This window comes from Penicillium lagena (genome assembly GCF_028827675.1).
Source record: "Penicillium lagena strain IBT 129212 chromosome Unknown utg000006l_segment0_segment0, whole genome shotgun sequence".
Lineage (NCBI taxonomy): Eukaryota > Fungi > Ascomycota > Eurotiomycetes > Eurotiales > Aspergillaceae > Penicillium > Penicillium lagena.
This window is the reverse complement of record NW_026623227.1, coordinates 1539372-1559567: the sequence shown is the minus strand read 5'-3', so window position 1 is coordinate 1559567 and position 20196 is coordinate 1539372. Positions and strand designations below refer to the sequence as shown.

At 50.8% G+C, this 20196-nt stretch overlaps 11 protein-coding genes across 11 annotated transcripts; 5 read left to right on the top strand and 6 right to left on the bottom strand.

Annotated features, from left to right (window-relative positions):
- Positions 1-22: 22 nt before the first annotated feature.
- N7510_008760 (putative C6 transcription factor) lies at positions 23-2321 on the top strand (the record flags this gene model as incomplete). The annotated part of the gene is made up of 4 exons (XM_056980685.1): positions 23-142; positions 192-289; positions 343-994; positions 1044-2321. The coding sequence occupies 4 exons, from the start codon at positions 23-25 to the stop codon at positions 2319-2321; spliced, it is 2148 nt and encodes a 715-aa protein (XP_056830894.1).
- A 145-nt stretch (positions 2322-2466) lies between these two features.
- On the bottom strand, positions 2467-4345 carry N7510_008759 (putative MFS transporter; the record flags this gene model as incomplete). The annotated part of the gene is made up of 3 exons (XM_056980684.1): positions 2467-3148; positions 3210-3465; positions 3517-4345. 3 exons carry the CDS (start codon positions 4343-4345, stop codon positions 2467-2469), a joined length of 1767 nt encoding a protein of 588 aa, XP_056830893.1.
- Positions 4346-4652: 307 nt separating this feature from the next.
- N7510_008758 (Short-chain dehydrogenase) lies at positions 4653-6317 on the bottom strand (the record flags this gene model as incomplete). The annotated part of the gene is made up of 6 exons (XM_056980683.1): positions 4653-4832; positions 4980-5092; positions 5159-5293; positions 5357-6016; positions 6076-6144; positions 6302-6317. 6 exons carry the CDS (start codon positions 6315-6317, stop codon positions 4653-4655), a joined length of 1173 nt encoding a protein of 390 aa, XP_056830892.1.
- Positions 6318-6750: 433 nt separating this feature from the next.
- On the top strand, positions 6751-8289 carry N7510_008757 (uncharacterized protein; the record flags this gene model as incomplete). The annotated part of the gene is made up of 6 exons (XM_056980682.1): positions 6751-6823; positions 6870-6944; positions 7004-7350; positions 7402-7514; positions 7564-7714; positions 7768-8289. 6 exons carry the CDS (start codon positions 6751-6753, stop codon positions 8287-8289), a joined length of 1281 nt encoding a protein of 426 aa, XP_056830891.1.
- A 251-nt stretch (positions 8290-8540) lies between these two features.
- On the bottom strand, positions 8541-10581 carry N7510_008756 (Maltose permease; the record flags this gene model as incomplete). Its single annotated transcript, XM_056980681.1, has 9 exons — positions 8541-8708; positions 8769-8877; positions 8938-8993; positions 9051-9155; positions 9207-9475; positions 9532-9976; positions 10038-10213; positions 10265-10376; positions 10429-10581. 9 exons carry the CDS (start codon positions 10579-10581, stop codon positions 8541-8543), a joined length of 1593 nt encoding a protein of 530 aa, XP_056830890.1.
- Positions 10582-11310: 729 nt separating this feature from the next.
- On the bottom strand, positions 11311-12495 carry N7510_008755 (uncharacterized protein; the record flags this gene model as incomplete). The annotated part of the gene is made up of 1 exon (XM_056980680.1): positions 11311-12495. One exon carries the CDS (start codon positions 12493-12495, stop codon positions 11311-11313), a length of 1185 nt encoding a protein of 394 aa, XP_056830889.1.
- A 339-nt stretch (positions 12496-12834) lies between these two features.
- Positions 12835-13908, top strand: N7510_008754 (uncharacterized protein; the record flags this gene model as incomplete). The annotated part of the gene is made up of 2 exons (XM_056980679.1): positions 12835-12871; positions 12932-13908. The coding sequence occupies 2 exons, from the start codon at positions 12835-12837 to the stop codon at positions 13906-13908; spliced, it is 1014 nt and encodes a 337-aa protein (XP_056830888.1).
- Positions 13909-13999: 91 nt separating this feature from the next.
- On the bottom strand, positions 14000-14494 carry N7510_008753 (putative tubulin-specific chaperone Rbl2; the record flags this gene model as incomplete). The annotated part of the gene is made up of 3 exons (XM_056980678.1): positions 14000-14101; positions 14169-14255; positions 14327-14494. 3 exons carry the CDS (start codon positions 14492-14494, stop codon positions 14000-14002), a joined length of 357 nt encoding a protein of 118 aa, XP_056830887.1.
- A 112-nt stretch (positions 14495-14606) lies between these two features.
- Positions 14607-14846, bottom strand: N7510_008752 (uncharacterized protein; the record flags this gene model as incomplete). The annotated part of the gene is made up of 1 exon (XM_056980677.1): positions 14607-14846. The coding sequence occupies one exon, from the start codon at positions 14844-14846 to the stop codon at positions 14607-14609; it is 240 nt and encodes a 79-aa protein (XP_056830886.1).
- Positions 14847-15151: 305 nt separating this feature from the next.
- On the top strand, positions 15152-16387 carry N7510_008751 (elongin A domain-containing protein; the record flags this gene model as incomplete). Its single annotated transcript, XM_056980676.1, has 3 exons — positions 15152-15209; positions 15270-15346; positions 15410-16387. 3 exons carry the CDS (start codon positions 15152-15154, stop codon positions 16385-16387), a joined length of 1113 nt encoding a protein of 370 aa, XP_056830885.1.
- A 1553-nt stretch (positions 16388-17940) lies between these two features.
- N7510_008750 (60S ribosomal eL42 domain-containing protein) lies at positions 17941-20116 on the top strand (the record flags this gene model as incomplete). The annotated part of the gene is made up of 5 exons (XM_056980675.1): positions 17941-18301; positions 18353-18867; positions 19627-19719; positions 19783-19967; positions 20030-20116. The coding sequence occupies 5 exons, from the start codon at positions 17941-17943 to the stop codon at positions 20067-20069; spliced, it is 1194 nt and encodes a 397-aa protein (XP_056830884.1). The 3' UTR covers positions 20070-20116.
- Between the last annotated feature and the right edge of the window lie 80 nt (positions 20117-20196).

The following is a 20196-nucleotide window of genomic DNA, read 5'->3' as shown; positions in this document are numbered from 1 at the left end:
ACCTGAGACACGCATATCAACCATGTATGCACCGGGGCATAGTCCGGAGTCGTCCAGACAGTCCAGTCCTCTAGTCACAGGCGACAATCCTCGCAAGCGGACACGAACGGCATGTACTCGCTGCAAAACGAGGAAGCAGAGAGTGAGTAAACTACCTTTTCCATATTCATTCTCTAAAGGGTTCCATCCAGTGCGACAACGCATATCCGACCTGCTCGAACTGCCAGAAGGCGGGGGTCACATGCGACAAGTCCAGCGTGCGAGAAGAGTATGGACAGAAGGATGATGAGTATGTAAAACAATGCACAGTCGTTTGGTATATACATGAATTAATTCGGATAGCTACACCCGAGCTCTCAAAGAAAGAGTTGCTTTCTTGGAGCAGAAGCTTATCCAGTCAGAACCGTACGTTGCTCCAGGTGCGACGCCTCAAGGCAGTCAAGCAACACCACCTTCTGGCCTTGACAACAATCCCATTGGCGAGATAGTGGGCCTTCTTGCACTGAGCTCCTCTGAAGCTCCTGCGTACGTGGGTTCGAGCTCCGGTGTCTCCCTCGCCGCCAACTTGGGAGAGATGGTCCAGGCGAGCGTGTGGAACCAGTTCATTTCAAAAGCCCAAGTGCAGAATCAATCAAATGCGTCTGGATCTGCGGCACCTTCCCATATACCAGGCCCCAATGCACCCCAGCCAGGTAATGGTGGCAACGCTCGAATTCGGGACCGGCCTAGCCTGCCCTCTAACTTTGAGCCTCCAAGTGACGAAGTGGGATACAAAATTCTTGAGACATATTTCAAACGGCTTCATCTACGCTACCCGTTCCTTGACCGGAAAGAACTATGGCGCCTTCATGGGGAACGGTGGCGATTGGCAAGAACTAAGCGCGAGAAGCTCTCGCAGTCAGATCGATTTGCGATATTCAAGCTCAATTTAGTGTACGCTATCGGTGCGACGATGATTCAGATTAGCGACAAATATGCGGGAACACCTCCGGAGGTACATTCAAAAACTTTCTGTTGGTGATCAGCTGCTCACTTGTTTCTAGCGATTCTACTCGGATGCTCTACAATATGTACCGACCATGTGTGAAGCACGTTCCGTCCAAAATATTGAAGCAATGTTACTTCTTGTCGTTTACCATCTGCGCACAGCATCGAGCCATGGAATGTGGTACATGATCGGACTCGCTATGCGCACCGCCATCGATCTCGGCCTTCACCGAAAGGCAAACGAGATCAATATGCATCCATTCACAGTTCAAATGCGACGGCGATTGTTTTGGACGGTGTACTATCTTGAACGGGTCGTATGCATGTCTCTAGGGCGCCCATTCAGTATCTCCGATCGCCACATAGACCTCGATCTTCCTGTGGATGTGGACGACGATATACAAGATCCAGCGGTGCTGACGGGTCCCCAAGATGTGACCAGGAAAACAACATTGACATTCGCAATTTATCTTTTCAAACTCCGCCGCATTGACTCCCGCATCCAAAACAAAATCTACCGAGCCGATCGATCTCTGTTTTCTCTGCAGTCCAAAATGGATCCACTGTACCTCGAACTACAGGAATGGAAAAACGAAGCTTTTTTACGATTCGGTGAAAATGATCTCGAATATCCAATGCTTCATTACAATCGAGCAGTACGATTACTGATCCAGCCATTTCTACCCCTTCTCCCCACCTCTGATCCGTATTATCACATTTGTCTTCGTTCTGCAGGGGAAATATGCCAATCCCACAAACGTCTCCACCAAACCCTGGAATACGGCCACTCCTTTCTTGCAGTGCAAACTGTTTTTATGGCGGGGATAACTCTGCTGTATGCACTGTGGACCCATACGGACGAAGTATGGTCCGTGCAGATGAGCAACGATATCCGTGCTTGCTCAACAGTGTTATTCGTGATGAGTGAGCGCGCGTCATGGGTGAAGAAGTACCGAGACGCCTTTGAGCTACTGGTCAATGCCTCCATGGAGAAATTGCAGGGCAACGAAACTGCCAGAAACGCAGGCATGGCGGAGCTTATGACTGCTCAGCGCGGATGGACCAATTTGAATACGGCTATACCGGGCATGGACAGTGGCGAGAAATTTGCGCCGGCTAACCCAACAGGCCTGGCACCTGATACTACAGCGGGGCCTGGAGTTGGCATTGGGGTAAATGATACAGACCATGCAGTTAGGATGGCCCTGCAGCTTGCCCCTTGGATTGATCAGGATGAAAGTGATCCGCTGTGGATGCCGGATTTTGAGACTCTGGAGAATGTGTCGGGGAATCTTTGGAATCATGCTGACATGATGCCTTTCGATGCTCTTTAAGATACATGAATGTCATTATTATTTAAGATCTAAACCGTATTATTCTATCTATGCATATGCATGATTTGTTTTGGTATCAAACGCCACCCATGCAAAATAAATGCCAGTAAAACAAGATCAGGATAAAACTCTTACAATGCTTCCCCTAGTGATGAGGGTCAACAGTCAAATCAGGCTCCGCCCGAGAAGGCGGCATAGATGACTCGGCAAGCGTCGACGACATGGAGTGTCGTTTCTCAGCTTCATCGGTGGCATGATCCATCTCGCAAGGCAATCCCTCCTCCGAGACAGGTTCAGCAGCAGGTTCAATAACACAGGCCTCAGGGTCCCTGGCCGCCTCAGCTGCCTTGCGCTTCTCTTCTTCTTCGATCTCCTGGGCATCCTTAGGTCTTTCGAGTCCGTGGTCTCGAACAAAAACGCAGGCAAGGAAGCACATTGCGATGACAGGAAACATGAAGAGGAAAACCGAATGCGAAGCCTTGGAATACGCATCGAGAATCTGATCCCACTCGACCTCGCTAATAGTAGACCGGTCGGGAAGCGAGTACGACGAATGAGTCAGGTAGGCAAATTTCGCGGGCAGATTGGACCGCAAAGTCGCCTGCAGGATGGCGGCGGAGATAGCCAGGCCGCACGCACCACCCAGGCAACGGAAGAAATTGCGGTCCGCAATGACGACCGCGCGCTGTGATTTTGTGCAATGGGCTTGCAGGGCAACCAGCGTAGGCTGGAAGGTGAACCCGATGCCCATGCCGGTGATAGCGACGATCACACAGACGATTGCGGGATGGGTATCACGTTTGAATAGTAGCATAAGACCACAGCCCCTACACAGGTGAACAGATTAGCATGTAATGTGCGTAAATTGCAAGGAAATTGGCAACTTACAAGGTCCAGAGGCCGAAGCCGACCCAAATTACCTCACCATATCGCTTGCGACGGGAGATGTACTGTCCAGAAGTGATAGAAGCGAGAGACTGACAGATGACCATAGGGCATGTGAAGGCCGCAGACACGATCGGAGAAACACCGCGAGCATTTTGGTAGTAGAGGGGCAGGTAGTACAGCAACGACTGGTATGCGGTTCCTAGAAGAAAGCTCTGCAGGAAGAGAGCGGAAATAACTCTGTTCTTGAAGAAAGTCACTTTTCTTGTTGTCAGCTTCAATTTCATTCCAATAATAAGAGGATACATACTTGGCAGCATCGGCAACGTGGCAACCTTCCACTCAATTATAATGAAGGCAACCATAGCGCAGCCACCAATGGTAAGCAAACTGATGACCAGCGGAGAGTCCCAGCGGAAATAGGAGCCACCCCCGGAGACGGGAATCAGGACGAAGATAACGCCAATGGAGGATGCAAGAATGCCCCAACCATCAATGCGGCGCACGTTCTTCCGGAAACTCTCCTTGCGAGCATTGTTGGGGATCAAGAAGTGTCCCTGGACAGCGGAAAGAGCAGCCAAGGGCGATATCAGCCAGAAGAAGCCGCGCCACGTCAATTTCATCGTGAACCCAGCAGCAAGGAACGGTCCGCAGACGTTTCCGACGCCCAGAGCAGCACCAAGGATTCCCTGGTACTTGCCTCGTTGTTCTAGAGTCACCACATCCGAGACGATGATCATAGTCAATGACTGGATACCGCCGGTGGCCACACCGGCCAGACCACGAAAGACATAGAACATAGCTGGGGTCTGGGACAAACCGCAAAGCAGATCGGCGATGCACATCACCACTAGCGCGGATAGGTAGACAATCTTCCGGCCGAAAATATCAGACAATCGGCCGTAAAGTACGGTGAACATGGTATTGGCGATTAGCGACGACGTCCCTGCCCAGGAAATAGTGTCCTGGGCGTTGAGGTCGCGTGCGATCGTGGGGAGAGTGACACTGATACCATTCTGGTCGATATTGGTCATCAACAATGAGATGGCTAGACCCGTGAAGACGACAATTAACTGCTTGAATGGGAGGATATTCGTCTGGTCGTGCAGGGCCTGTTCAGCGGCCCGTTGCTTATTCATTGTAGCGATTAAGAAGGCCAAGGCCCATGTAGATGGATGGGGATGGATGGAGCGAGCCAAGAAGGTTTAAAGCGTGGAGGGAAGACAAGAATCTGTCAATGTGGAGATCCCAAGCTTTGAAAGTCAAAACAATTCAGATCCACGGTGGCGGCCACTGCGGTCATATATGAGTAAGAAGAGTAAAATTGAATGGATACTAAGTAAGTGAGACTGAGAAAAGTCTGCGATGTACGCGTAGTAGAGTGGCCACTTTTCGCTCCGTCGGCGATAGATGCGGGTCTTGATTGGAAGGCAATTAGGTGAATTTTCATGCATCGGACGCAGGTCCGATAGAGTCAGCAAAGACCTGATCGAGGCCGCCTTTCCTTTTCCCAATCCTGTACCGGTGGACGTCGATCCGATAGCATTTCTCTTCTGGCTGCGTCGGACCGCCGACGACAGATTCAGCCTGGGCCCACTTCTCGGCTTTGTTCCGCCAGTCATTGTTCTTTGGTCGTGTGCTCATCGGACCTCCGAAAACGCAGTGCCGAATATCCGGAATGATTAGTCATGAAGAAGTATAGTTAGGCTAACTAGTAAAAGATGCATTTATCGAATGTCTACTGAATTGTTACATTTGAAATTTTGTTCCAACCAGCTCCTCGCTCAGCTTAACCAGTCTTTCGGCCACCTCAACGTCCACCGCATGAGGCGCAGTCTTTGCAAACTGACAGTCGCTGAGATACACAGCTGCCGGGTCGGTGACAACTGCACAGATTCCCACATATTAGTGACATGTCCACGTGGACACATCCAATTGCAAATCGGACATACCTGATAATGCCGGATCAAATGCAGCCACGAGCATAGTTGCAGCCCCTTGATCCAAATCCTTCCACACCGCACTCGTCTTCATTATGGTCTCGTTGCCAGCCTCGTCTAGGTTCCGACTCAGCCCCGTGACGATTGCTAGTCAATAGGTTGTAAGGTTTACTGTTCACGCATGGTTTAAAATTGGCTGCAGATACTTACAGCCGGGATGAACGCTATACGACACTATGCCGGCCGCCTCTAGATGTCGCGTGAGGTATAGCGAGAACAAGATGTTGGCCGCTTTAGACTGTCCGTAGGCCAGCCACCCGTTATATCCATTTGACGCGGGATTAAACATTGCTGGTAAACCAGCAGGTGGTCTTTCTTCGGGTGGGATCTCTTTCCCTTCGAAGTTATAGTCGTGAAATCGAATGGGCGACAGCCGGTGTCCGGCGCTAGTGACATTGATAATTCGCGTGGTGCCGCGGGTTGAAGCGCTAGCTGCGAGTTTTAACTGCGGCATGAGTAAGGTTGTGAAGAGAAAGTGGCCAACATGGTTGGTTCCAAATTGCATCTCAATTCCATCCTCAGTTAGCTGGCGGTCCAGGACCATCACACCGGCATTGTTGATCAGAATGTCGACTCGATCGACCAGGCCTTGGATCTGGGATACTGCGGCGCGGATTGACTTTTGGGATGCGAGGTCCAAGACTACTGTTATAACAGATGTTGATTGTAAGAGCTGGCGGACCTTATCGGCAACCTGCTTGACTTTGGACTCTGTTCGTGATGCCAGAATCAACGAGGAAGGATTCTGACCACCTATTGCCACAGCGAGGCCTTCTCCTAGACTTTCAGGGCCAACTCCGGTGATAACCACTGTTGCAATGTATCAGCATTGGGCCTTGTTGTGTACCTCAGTACTCTGGTCATCTCACCATTCTTGCCCTTGATTTGGCTAGCAAAGGCACGTGCAACTTCTGTGCCTGAAGTGTTCCCATCGAACTCTGGATGAGAGTTAGACATAGTGTAATTTACTCCTTTTGATTCCCTAAATTATACATATAGGTAACTCTAGACATATAGGTAACTCTAGACATATAGGTAACTCTAGACATATAGGTAACTCTAGACATATATCCTCCAGATCCTCTGGTCTGGTACCTTCACGGCCCCGCATCGACTTGATGGAGGTATTCCTCTTTCCATGCCCCACAATAAAGGCGTGTCTCCCCTAGGCAACCACTGTAGCTCCTACTCCTCAAAACTAAACGTAAATGCGGGGACGCGGAGCAAAGTAAACCGAGATCCTCGACAAAATATGGAGACATCCGCAGCCCCGCAATATCGCTCCCCACCTTGCGATTTTATGAGTGAGTATGCCAATGCTCATTGGTGAGGATGCCCGGTAAAACTACCCGAGCCCTGGACTGTAGACGATTACAGTAAAGACCATCGGCAATTGAAAACTGGCACTCCCGAGGGGTTTTCAAAGCATATGACTTCAACGTAACTGAATATCTCCATATATCAGACAAAGCGGATATATTCTATCTTCTTTCCATTTGTATCGCCGGCATATTTGGGCCTATCATAACGATTAACGTTGAAGGATGACCATTCCACAGTCTTCTGACGCCGCACAGCCCAAGCCATCAGGGATCAAAGTGGTTGTTGTTGGAGCAGGTACTGTAATTTGAGATGTTGTCTTTGTCTTTTCTAACACAAGCAGGCTTTGGTGGACTGACGGCCGCGATTGAATGCCATCGACAAGGGCACAACGTCGAGATATACGAGTCATTTCCTGGTATGCTCTCAAATCACCCGCATGGTTCAGGATCACTGACAAATATGTGCATCCATTAGAGCTGAAATCACTGGGCGATATCATTTCATTCGGCCCCAATGCAGGCCGCATCTTCCGTCGCTGGTCGAACGGCTTGGTGGTAGATCGCATGACTCCACTCAGTATCAATCTAGAGAACCATGGCTTCAAGATTCACAAGTGGACAGGCGAGCTTGTTTATACACAGCCACCTCATAAGAAAAATCCCGAGGCACCTGTGTTTAACGGCCACCGAGGCGAGTTGCACACGGTGGTTTTCAACTATGCCAAAGATGAGCTGTGTATCCCTATTCATCTGGGTCAGAGGGTGACGAAGTATTTCGAGGATGAGAATCAAGCGAGAATAGAACTCGAGAACGGTAATCAGGTAAATATCCTTGAAGTCCCTCGGTTAATTACTTGACTAATTTGGCTTTAGGTCACAGCAGACGTGGTGATCGGCGCAGACGGAGTACGCTCTCAAGCGCGCGAGCTAGTGCTTGGGTATTTTGATAAGCCGAAGTCGAGTGGATATGCCATCTTCCGTGCATGGTGAGAGAGAGATAATCACTGAAGTAGGCCGCGTATTGATACATCGCAGGTTTCCCAACACAGACATGATCAGGGATCCGCGTACGAAGCACTTCTGTGAGAATGGAGACACCTTCAACGGCTGGATTGGACCAGACGTGCACTTTCTATTTTCGACCATTAAGAATGGGCAGGACTGCTGTTGGGTGTTGACGCATAAGGTTAGTCCCGTACTCTCGTGATATCAGAGACAGTTAATTTAACTGTTCCATAGGACGAAGCGGATATCGAAGAGTCTTGGTCGCTTCCCGGAAAACTAGAAGATGTATACAAAGTGATCGAAGGCTGGGATCCGCTCTGCAAAGCTATCGTCGAGAAGTCGCCTTCGCTGGTAGACTGGAAACTGGTTTACCGCGACCCGCTACCAAAATGGGTGAGCGAGCATGGCCGCATTGCATTGTTGGGCGACTCGGCGCATCCGTTTCTACCGACCTCAGCGCAGGGTGCTACGCAGGCGATGGAAGATGGGGTTGTGATGGCGATCTGTCTGCGGCGTGCTGGGAAGGGTTCTGTGCCGGCAGCGGTGCATGCGTACGAGAATATCAGGTATGAGCGTGTGCGAGCAGTTCAGAAGACCGGCGAGACGACGCGTGATATGTGGCATAAAGCGGATTGGGAAGCTGTTGCGAAGGATCCAGCTTCTATTCAGTTGCCAAGAGAAGATTGGATTTTTCAGTTTGATGCGGAGACGAATGCGGAGGAGGCTTTCGATGAGGCTGTGAAGAAGTTTTTATAGAGCGTGGACGAATGGTGGAGTGGGCATATATTGGGAGTCGAGGTATTAGTGAATTTAGGAGGTGGCTGTCATTCATATTGAGAAATGGATAATATTCTCACTCTGGCTACGCTCGATACTATAACGGGACTGTCTAGATTATCAATTTGCACTGCATATAAGGTCTGTTGTTGAATACAAGCCATCGAAAACACAGGCAGTGAATAAATATTCAAAACTGACGCTAGCACATGATATATTCCAGATCCTCATCACGCTATATTCTCACGAACTTCAGTCGTCCCTTTCTCCGATTCCTCAGAAATGGTTCTTTGAAGGGTATCTTCAGTGCGAGTCCTCGAGGTCTGCATCTTCTCAAGGGCTTCCCGTCCAACACATTTGTAGGAAGCGAACTGTCGAGCAGGCAGACGTTTCTCAAACTAGTGTAAAATAAAGTTAGTTTATATGAAATTCCCAATAAGATCACTACAAGAACTAACCATTTCATCAATTTCTTCCAAAGTTCGACCTTTGACTTCTGGTAAGTAAAAGAATATAAAAGCTGCTGCGATGAGGCAAGACGGGAACCATATATAGCCGTATTTAGGGCTGGTAACAATTATCATTAGTCCATTGATATCGTAGAACTGATGGGTAGTTACTACTTACCCCCAGTTTAGAGAATCGGGATTGATGAAATAAGGTGCGGTAAAAGTAGTCAACCACTATTCAATCGAATTCTTGTCAGTGTGATTATTAGTGATTCCGTCAGATATACTCACCGCGCCAAGGAACCCAATGGCAGCCGCGAAGCCAAACGTATATGACCGCAGACGCTGAGACGGTAATTCGCCGCCAGAGACCCAGGCGTATGTGGAGACCATTCCCTGACAGAGCATTAGCCAAATGAGAAGTATCAAACAAAATGCCTTCCTTACATTATATCCCAAGATAAAAATAATCGACAGCCCAACAATCGCCTTGCCCGTCGACTCGGTACCCGGATGCACCGTATCAATCGCAGCAATGATCAGCTGGCTGAACCCGCATATCAGCAGACCGGTCATCAGGAAGAATCGTCGACGTCCGAGACGAGTAACCACAGCAATATTGACCATGATAGCAACCACACTTAGCGCCGAAAGGATACAGCTATTCTCGAAGGCGTTTCCAACATTTGCCATCTCGAAGAAGTATGTCCCATACGCTGTAGAGAATTGTCAGGATAGGTATACCAACATGCCTTCAAATCTAAAAGCTCACCAATCATAAACATCGCCCCCGAAGCAGCCTGCGTACTCACAGCCGCAACAGCCAAAATAGTCCGTCGTCGATCGACGGGGTTGGTGAACATATCCCAAACTGAGACGCCGCTAGCCAGATCTCGCTCAAGCTCAATTGCGCTTTGGATATCTGCCATTTCCTGCTCGACAGTCTCCTGGTTGGGTCTAAGCCAGGTCAAGGCTTTGCGCGCGTCTTCGGTTCTGTCTTGTTGGAGTAGCCAACGCGGCGATTCGGGGATTATGAGCATGCCGCCGCATAGAAATGCGGGAATTATGTATATTAGTCCCAGAGGGATGATATAGCTGTTCTTGCCGTCTATCTTTTCTGTGAAATTGTCGATGATTGTGCCGATAAGGGACCCGAAGGACGTCCAAAATTGAAAGACTCCTAGCATGAGGCCTCTGTATCTGGCTGGTGCGCATTCCTATACACATGAAAGTTAGCCCTGAATATCCTGGGTGACGCCATGATGCTTCTATGCTTACCTGGATGTAGAGTTGAGAGAATGTCATCAAAAATCCATTACCCACCCCGATAATCAGACGACCAGCATAAAGACCCCCAATGGTGGAAGTTGTCATCATGACAATGTTGGATATGTAGACTAGCGCACAGGCAACATAAAGACTTGTCTTGCGGCCAATAAATGTCGCGATAGGTCCTAGGTCATCCATCAGTATTGCATTTTCAGAGCATCTTCAGAATGGACTACCTGCAGAACAAGAGCCAATGAAAGCGCCGAGCGTCATAAGAGACGAAATCAGCTGTTGCCGCTCGTAGGGAATATTCCAACCGATAGCTGTGTCCGCCGGCACACCAAAGACCTAAATCAAATAAGACCCGATCAGTTCCATATATCTCCAAGACCGAAGCTACCAAGCCAACCTGCAGGAACCCAATCATAGCTTGAAAGCCGCCTATGAGCGTGAAATCAACACCATATTGAAATGGTGACATAGAGATGAGCAAGCATGCCGCCAACGACTTCCAATGCACCCGAATCCCGCTTTTCCCTGGTGTCTCTGCCATCTTCTTCGATGTTTGCAGACACTTAGCTAAGTCGAGTGAGGAAAAGGAGAATAATAAGAGCCAAAGAGCTAGGTAGGGGAATATGCGGCTGCTTGCCGGCAACTCCAGCTTTTGCAGGATTCCAATGCTAGCAATTAGCCCTATGTACTGTCCCGCCCGGGCGATCAGACGACAGCGGCATTATTTCACCCCTTTCCGAGGTCTCATATTGTGGGGCTATGCGGAGTATGTTGGTTCTATTGCGAGGCTGCATCGGTCTAGTCTCGATCTAACCCGTGATCAACGAATTCTCAGTCCAAAATGTGGAGAAGTGGGCTGTCCGGAAAATCCGGGGAAAGTGGAGGGCATATTTACCCGACATTATGTATGGATGTGATGACATGTTTACTCGGGTTGGATTTATCGTCAGGTCAGATCTCAATATTGTGGTGTGATTGATATCGTAGATTTACCAACCAGTACTTAACGGTCCAATCCGATCCACATCCCTACAGCTCACTGATATAAAACAATGCAATAACTAAATCAAGGGGTATTCTTTAAGTAACAATTTCCACAAATCTTGAGCCATCAATAGACAAAAGTCGTGGTTCAAAACCAATATAAACCAGTTTCGTCAAATTATGGATTCGTCCGGTCACATTTCAAATCGTTTTATTTTCAACCACCTCAACGATCAATGAAAAGATCGAATGGGAATTGCCAGGACCCCTCTGTCGTTCCAGCTGACTATGTATGTGTTGGCCCAATCGGTACGCCCAAGCCACCAGCAGCCCAAGCATCATGTATGGTACGCGAATGAGGTGGATTCACATCGTACGCGCCGGGCTCGCCAACATCGTTGCGGGGGGCATTCGCTTCCGGTTGAACATGTTCTCTGGCAACGTGGCTTTGGTTTGGAACAGGATGGTGAGACATATAAGCACTGCCTGTGACATTGCCCTGGTTCGGAACGAAGCTCTGGTTGAGAGCTCCACACGTTGTGCAGGTGAACTCAATCTTGAAATTTGTGAGAACCATTTGGGGCACGGGAGTATGGTCATTTCGTTGAGGGTAATTTGAAGCTTTCTCGGGGCCAGCAACTGGTAGTGGAGCAGAAGTCGGGAAGCCGACTCCTGGCTGCGAGACATTCATTGATTGGGGGACGTTCATTGACTGCGGCGCAGTGTTTAGGGCAGACTGGTTGGATGCTCCAATTTGGGACTGGTGCTGTGCCGGAGGTGGCTGCCGCACTGCCTGAGTATTCGATGATGATGCTGCGGGTGGTAGTGGCCCACGGGGGCTCGGGGTGTCAGACCCAGGACTATCCTCTTCCTCAAGAAGTGGCCCCTGTAAACTGTTGGGAAGCCATCGAGTCTCCGGATATGCTGGTCCTCCATCAGCCTGCGAATCTGGCTGGGCATGTCCAGGCGATGGTTGGTCGCCTGCACTATGATCCACGTCCATCATAGTTTCACTATCATTCTCAGCATGTCGGGGCTGGAGCTTCGTCAGGGCCCGCTGAGCTTGTCGCATTGAGATATCATAACCGTGATATCGTTTAACAGCATCCACAACATCCTGTCCTCGAATACGAGTCTTCATATCAAAAAGCTTCGGAATCTCACTCAGCAAGAAGCGTACATGCGACGCCTCGGAGCGAGCCGGCGTGGATGCAGGCGAGTCCGCGCTCCTGCGACAACTATGGCTGTCCTGGAGACTGGTGATATACGTCGCATTTTTATTGCAGCGACAGACCACGCGAAAGAAGCAATTGGGCGACGAGCGACAACCAATGACGACGCTCTTCTTGTTGCTGCGACTGACGCGCAATTCCCAATGCTGTCTGACGGAGATGCTCCGGATCACGATCTTGAATTCTTCGAGGGACGAGAAGCGCTGGCCCACGTGGAGCCCCGAGTACATCTCCGTCATATTGGTAAAGAGGGCAGCCACAACGCGATCGGCGACGAGGAGGATGGCTGAGCCACTGGGACAGCAGTCGCAGGAGCTTGGGCGACAACGGCCATCAGGGCGCTGGGTCGGGGGGAAACGGGTCGCGACGCTATGTAAGCTTGGGAGGGATGCAGTATTTAATAATACGAAGAGATGGTAGGTCCAGGGTGCCGAATAGCAGAAAACGAGGGCTACACAGCTAGTTAGCTAGCTCGCAGTGCTGATGAAGAAAGAAGTGTTGATTAGGGCGGGCACGCGGAGGAGGCAGAACTTCTCTGTCACTCCCCAACTTCTCTTCTCCTACACACTACCACAATAATGCCTTACTACGGTTTGGTGGATCAGCCAGATGAAGGTCGGTTTTATCAACACTCTGCTTAGTTCCATTTCATCCATACTAACACGGTGGCCCCAGATGCCCTGCACAAGTCGCGCCTCCTCAACGTCGAAGAAAAGCCATTCAAGCGCATCGCCAAGCGCCTCTTAAATCCCGACGCCCTCACCGTATCTCCTTCCTCTCTTCCTATCACCCCTCCCCCCGACACATCCGACGCCGACGCACTCGCCGCCGCCGAAGCCGAAAAGCAGAAGCGCCGGGAAGAATGGCGGCATTTCCGGGAAGACGTCCAACTCGACTTTGCCGCGTTCGAAGGCAGCATCGCGCGCGTTCAGTTCCTTCTGACGAGCAACGAACAAGAGCGCGAGCGGTATGCGACCGAGAAAGTGCGGATTCTCTCCACGATGCAGTCTGTCCGCGAGAACACGATGGAACTGCGGAGCCAGCTTGAAGAGGCGCAGCGACTTCTCTCGTTACGGAAGAGCTACGACGAATTGACGGAGAAGATCACGAATAACAGACTGCTCAAGCCGAGGGAGGATCAGCAGGCAAATCTGCAGAAGTTGCAGCTGGAGATTACGGAGCTGGAGAAGGAAAGTAAGGATTACGCAACGACTTGGGCGGAGCGGCGCGACCAGTTTGGACGCATCATGGAGGAAGGATTGCAGCTGCGCCGACAGATTCGGGACGAGAAGGAGGAGGTCGAGCGCAGGGAGGGCATGCAGGAAGGCGAGGATGGAGACGAAGGCGAGGTTCCGGGCAAGGGCAAGACCAGCGGCGCGAATAGTCCTCGGCCGGAGAGCGAGGGAATGACGCCGTCGCAGCACAGCCAGGACGAGAGCGACCGGTTGCAGGTTGAGAAGGCGGCGGGGACGACAGGGGCTGCGTCGCCATTGCGACAGGTCCTCAGTGCCGTGGGCGACAAGGCGTCGAACGAGCAGGAAGATACGAATATGGTGGATGAGGGCGAGGTGACTGCGGGCGAGCAGTCCGATGAACTGGAAGAGGGAGAGGAAACCGATGACCGGTTGCCCGAGACGATGGACACGTCGTGACGGATTGCGATCAGATCTAGCATTGTACCTTACTGGGAACTGGGGCATAATTGGGCATTGGCGTTCTAAATTACATTTCTTCTTCCTTCATTCACGAAATCTCCCTCTCGGCCGTCTTGGCCTGCGCAATCGCATCCTTGGCCGCCGTGATGTGCTCGACATTGCTCTCGGATCCCTTCTTGCCCTCCTCAATCTGTGAACAATCAGTTAGTATGAGCGAGCCAATTGGCAAGAGAGAAAAAGGAAAAAGAAGCGCATACGATCAGAGCCTCCAAATTGGCAACGGTATCCGTAAGCTTCTGCTTCAACCCAGGCAGAACATTCTTCGTCTCCTCCAGCGCGCGTTGCTGTCTTCAAGTCAGTACATGTTCTCGTAACCCCCCCTCAAAAAGGGCGAATTAAATAGGGATATACATACCTCTTGCTTCAGCGTGTACTCTCGGTTCTCATCATCGTTGCCGGTCTGTGCCTCCAGCTTCTTCACGCGCTCGGCCTGGTCCTTGAGTTCGCGATGGTAGGAGGCCTCCTCCTTCACGAGGCGGAGGACGGATGCCGTGTGGATCTCAAGTTGTGAGCGGGGAGCCATAGTCAGGGTGTGTCTGAATAAAGGAGGACCTGGTGGCAGGCCCCTCATGATGCGATCATTGTTTGCACTGTTTGATTGAGGGGGATCATGTGATGTGATGAGGGTGGGTGAACTAGGTATCGATCTGAGCTGAGTTCAGGTCTAAATGATATATTTCATTGGAATCTTCAAATTTCATAACAACTAGTTGGGTGCCTCTGTCTGTGAGCTTCCCCGCTACCCATTGAGATAGAAACCCAACAAATTGGAAGAGCGACGCATCCTCAATGCGCTCCACGCGGACCAGCTCGGCATAGCTAGCCTTGATGGCATCAAAATAATAATAGAACACGACATCATAGGACACAAACATGCTAGGCAGTCTGCACGGGTCGATGGAATAAAATCTATAATAACAGAATCATCATTGTCGCTCTAGTCCATATTCAATCGACAACATAGAGTCCGCTCCAGCCAATGGCTGATCATGTGCCGATCTGTCATCCGCCGCCTCGACAACATCGCTTGCTTGCAGCCACTCAGCCCCTGCTTCGGTCCCTCTTTATCTTTGCTATTCTTGTTCCGGAGATCACTCCTATCTTTGATTGATCACTCTCCTCCCATGTCCCAATCGCCGTGGGTTCGGACCTCCCGATCGAGTCCGCCTCTTGACGCCTAATGTTGGTCCCATCGCTCCGACAGTTGGCGACTGCCTCTGCGATCCGGAATGTTCGACGTAAGTGACTCGATACTAGGAAAATCTATTTCTATGCACTGACACCATCTGCACACTTAGTGCTCCGCGATCTCGGGGATTTGCCATACGCGCTGGTTCGTCCTATCCTGCTGAAGGTCGACAACCCGGAGCAGCTGGTATGTTCCCCCCAAGCTTGTTCATTCATTCCAGATGGCGGTCTGACTCCGTTCCCTACATAGCATTGCATCGAACAACAATCCCCCCAAGTCGCCAACGACACCGAAGAACTATGGCTTGAGTTCATCAAACGCGACATCCCACAATGGGAGACCTACGCCCTCCCGCAGCACTCGGACCACTGGTACGAAATATACTGCGACCTCCGCGAACAAGCCCAACGGGCGGTCGACGAAGACGCCGAGAAAATGAAACTAGCGCTGGACGGGCTTAACTCCCAGAAAGCTCGACTGACGCCCAAGATCGTCTCGGAGCGCTCTCGTCTGCCGGGCAAGCGACCGACACAGCGGCAGCGCTACGCCGCGTATGACAGGAAGATGGGCGGGCTGGCCCCGGTCTTTGGGAAGCCGACCGGTGCCGCGGAATGGAGTTTCCAGGCGCCGTCTCTACCGCGCTCGGAGTTTGGGACTGGAACAAAGAAGAAGCAGACGATTTTCACACCGCAGAAGAGGAATAATGCCCTCGCTGTGCCGACAAAACATCTTCATACGAGGGCTAGTCAGATTAAGCAGGCTCCGCGGTCGCTGATCGAAGAGCATCGTCGGCCGTCGGAGCAAGTTGTCAGACGCAAGGATAATACAGCTCCCAGTGCCAGTGCCTCGGGACGAGCTTCTGGGCCGCCGGTTGCTGCTGCAGGGAATTTGTCGCCCGCGAAAGGGGGTGCCCTAGCAGAAAAAGAAGCCAGACTGCGGGCCTTGACTTCGGGCAAACCGGCCTCGTCTCAATCGCCAACGCCACCAATTTCTGGAGAGAAAGCGTCTTCTCCTCTTTCCAAAGCAACGTCACCGCCACTGTTGAATACCAACCGCAAACGCCCAGCCGCCTCTCCTCCACCACAGACATCACCAATCTCGTCTGACTCCTTGAATATCACCACCACCGGTGAAGCACTCTCCACATCTCCAGCACGCCCGCCAATGATCCTCAGACGAGCACCTCCTAGCATCTTCATTCAACCGAAGCGGAAACGGGTCACGTAGCAAAAACATCACAGCATATAGCTGTCTTTGTCTTGTCTTCTCTTGAGTGTCCATTTGCGGCGTCGCCGTGGATGTCTTGATTCGAATATACCGCATTTGTCTCGGTGTTCTGGTACATATATGATTGTTTGTGTCTTTCTTTCGGCGTGGGGGGAATCTTCATTGTAGGGAGTGGAGACGGATGGTATATCTCCATGTCAAATCATGTCGGGTTACTTATGTTTTGTCTGATTTTGCATTGGGATTGTATGGTGCGATGATTTGGCCGGTTTTCTCATGAGTTCAGTTATGTATGCATGGAATATGGATCATTCCCACATAGTCCACACAAGATAGATAATCCGCAGGGATCTCCACACAGGGTTCTATTTCCATTTCAAGCTCTTCTTATTCGAGCCATGTCGAGCGGATGCCCATCCGTAGAATCAATCCGTGTGGTTTAGTGGAAATAATATAGTAATTCCTCAATTCAATAATCCATTTCAGCCTTTGAAATATGATATGGTATCTAAAAGCAGTGTAAAAAAAGGCTTGAAATGGCATGGCCCGCCCCAGGATGTGTGTGGTTGGTGTGGTTGGTCTGTTACATCGAATCGCGCCCACCACGTAGAGCCAGCACGAGATGCAGCGTGGAGCCGCCTTCGAGGTTGTATTCCGCGGCTGTCTTGTCGTCCGCCCTATCCGATGGATATTGTGTGAGTTATGGTTCTCTCTCTTTTCCAGTAACAGAAACACATATGCGGGGTGGAGTGAGGACTTGGCTGAGCTTACATTTGCTTCCCGCCGAAGATAAGTCGCTGCTGCACGGGTGGAATGCCCTCTTTCTCTTCGACGCGCTCTTTTATCCGGGAGACCTAGACCCAAAGTACAGATGTTCAGTAACGAGCTTAAAAGCAAGCAGGAGTTCATGGCGAAAAGCGAACCTTGTAGTCGGACTCAATATCCAACTCGATCTCCTTGCCGGTAAGCGTGCGTACTCTGTAACACGACCAGGTATATCAGTTCACTATTGCTTCCAAACGTGGGATTTGACTTTGGCTTTGGAGGACGATGTGGTGACCGATGATGCAATGGGGAGCGGGAACACGACGGACGTACTTGATCAACATCCTGGTGAAGCGGACAGCTCGGTCGGGCTGCAGAGAGGGAGAACGGTGAGGGGAGGTGACAGAGACTGAGAGTAAAAGAACGTTGGAGATGGAGCTGGAAGATGAAGCAGAGAGAGTGTGTGAAAGAGAGTGAAAGAGCCTCGCGGGGTTTTTGGTGGGGCAAGTGCCTTGTTGCCTGATAAGCCTGGGTGGACTCGACGGATGGACTGGGCGTGCTAGAATATGTCAGGAATACTAGATAATAATTTTGCGCAGTTTTGGTCTAAAGATGAGAATTTTGTGATGTTCCTATGCCATTACCTACAAGAAATGTTGATGGTAGGTAGTGGTTGGAGACCATTCTATATTTATACATCGGCTACGGCTTCCCATTACCGCCTCCTCACGATCTTCCGACCTCCAACCTGCCACCTCATCAATTCACAAATAGACACAATCTCTACCATGACCAGGGAAACCACTCAAACCCCGTTCCAGCAGGTAATCGCTTCCTGCGAGAACGACCCCGTAAGTCCCAGTGACTCATGTGAGGCCACACACGCTGAACAACTTCCGCAGAAATGCATGCAAGAGGTCTATGAGAAACACCGATCAACCAGGAATGCCTCATATCGGAAATTGATTCTGAGCCCCAGCTTTCCCGGCTGGATAGTCGATGAGGTCCTGCAAAAACTCCATGCGGCCGGCGAGGACAGCGACCCAGCCATTGACCCACGGCATAACATGGCCTTTTGGGCTCGTCCACCGCAGCATATCCGGGACATGGTTTCTGAAATCCAAAGGGAAATCCGAGCTCTTGCTCCCAGTCAGTCACCCCCAAAATCTGGTGAATGATAGCTGACATTTTCTTTTCTAGCGCTCTGGTTCATGCCTCCGGACCGGCTTCATATGACAACCATGGAGATCACATCCAGTCGGACCGAGTCCGAAATCGAAGACCTGGTCTCTTTTTTACAGCAACATGCACCGCTACCAGAGCTGGTGAATTACACCCTGACCCATCGTGCCCGGCTCGTCAAACCAATGGTCAACTACGATTCTTCCGCGATAGCACTGAGCTTTGTGCCTGCCGCAGGAGGGGATGATCGATATACCTACCATCACCTGCGCAGCGATCTTTACGACAGCATAACCCGCAGCGGCTGCCCGATTACGTCGAGGTACACGGTGCCATCGGCGCATGTCACGCTGGCGCGGTTTATCACGCAAGATGGATTTCTCCTGGGAGATACGGAAACGCTCAATCCTGAGCGGAACTCTTTGCTCGTTGACACCATTGACAAGATCAATGATAGGCTCCGGGACAAGTACTGGCAGAATGAGCATCCACAGGGTGAGTGGATGATTGGGCAGGAGAAGGGATTGGAGTTGGTGAAGGGGCGGTCATGGTATGGGAAAAGCGGTCAGGTGTTGCTTGGGGAGGGATTTCAATAAATAAATCGTGAACAACCAAGTCTCTACCGAAGTAGTATGTTGTAGTGTGCCAGTTGTTCCGTGAAGAATCCAGAGTATGTGATCACGTGACTGATGAATCAGCTCACCCAATCGGGTTTAGCGCCTCTAAGCGAAACGAAATCCCACACACTCCGGGCCAACATGGAACCCTCGACTCGCCGCTCTTCTACGACAACCCATCACCACCTCGCCTTCCGCGTCAGTCAAAATGGTAGGCAGTCCCCCCCTCTTTCTGTTGCAATGAGTCCTCGACCATCAAAAACAATTATTGCGCCGCGTGGATGTTGCGGGTATTGTGCGATTCCCAACGATAAACGGTGTGGCCGAACCTCGAAATCGTGAACGACGGCCATCCAACCCAAAATTCCTCGACACTCGCCCCATGCCTTCTCCTGTTGCACAATGGATACGAACTGCAGTTGGTGCAAGGGCCGATGATGGTCGCAGAATGGTGATGGAACATTCTTCTGTCGGGAACACAAGAGAAGAGGTGGACTGCTGAAATCTCGAAATTCCCCCTCCGACCGACCGAATTTTGTTTCTTGTTAGGCAAACCCATACCCTCGACCTACGCCGAACCTCCGACATCCGCGCGCGCAATATTTCGACGAGGACTTTTATTATTTCAACCCTTCGGTTTGGAATGGAGGCTTACAATTTCTTTTCTGCGTACAGGTCAACATCCCGAAGACCCGCCGGACGTACTGCAAGTCCAAGGAGTGCCACAAGCACCAGCAGCACAAGGTCACCCAGTACAAGGCTGGCAAGGTGAGAAACCAACTTGAAAAATACGAAACCCAAGAGAAATTCCTAACACGATCTGTGTGATAGGCCTCCCTGTTCGCCCAGGGTAAGCGTCGTTACGACCGGAAGCAGAGTGGTTACGGTGGTCAGACCAAGCCCGTCTTCCACAAGAAGGCCAAGACCACCAAGAAGGTCGTCCTGCGCCTGGAGTGCACTGCCTGCAAGGCCAAGAAGCAGCTCGCCCTGAAGCGCTGCAAGCACTTCGAGTTGGGGTATGTGCTTCTTCTGCAACTGTTTTGGAGAGTATCATTTACTGACGATGTTGTGTGTGCAGTGGTGACAAGAAGACCAAGGGTGCTGCTCTGGTTTTCTAAGCGTTCGATTTCCTTGTTCGGCTTCTGGGTTTCTTGCATTGCACAAGTCGCTTCGTTGTGGCGGAGGGCATATGACGTTCGCAATGGAAAATATGAAATAGGAATTGACCTCTAAAACATTTTTGAT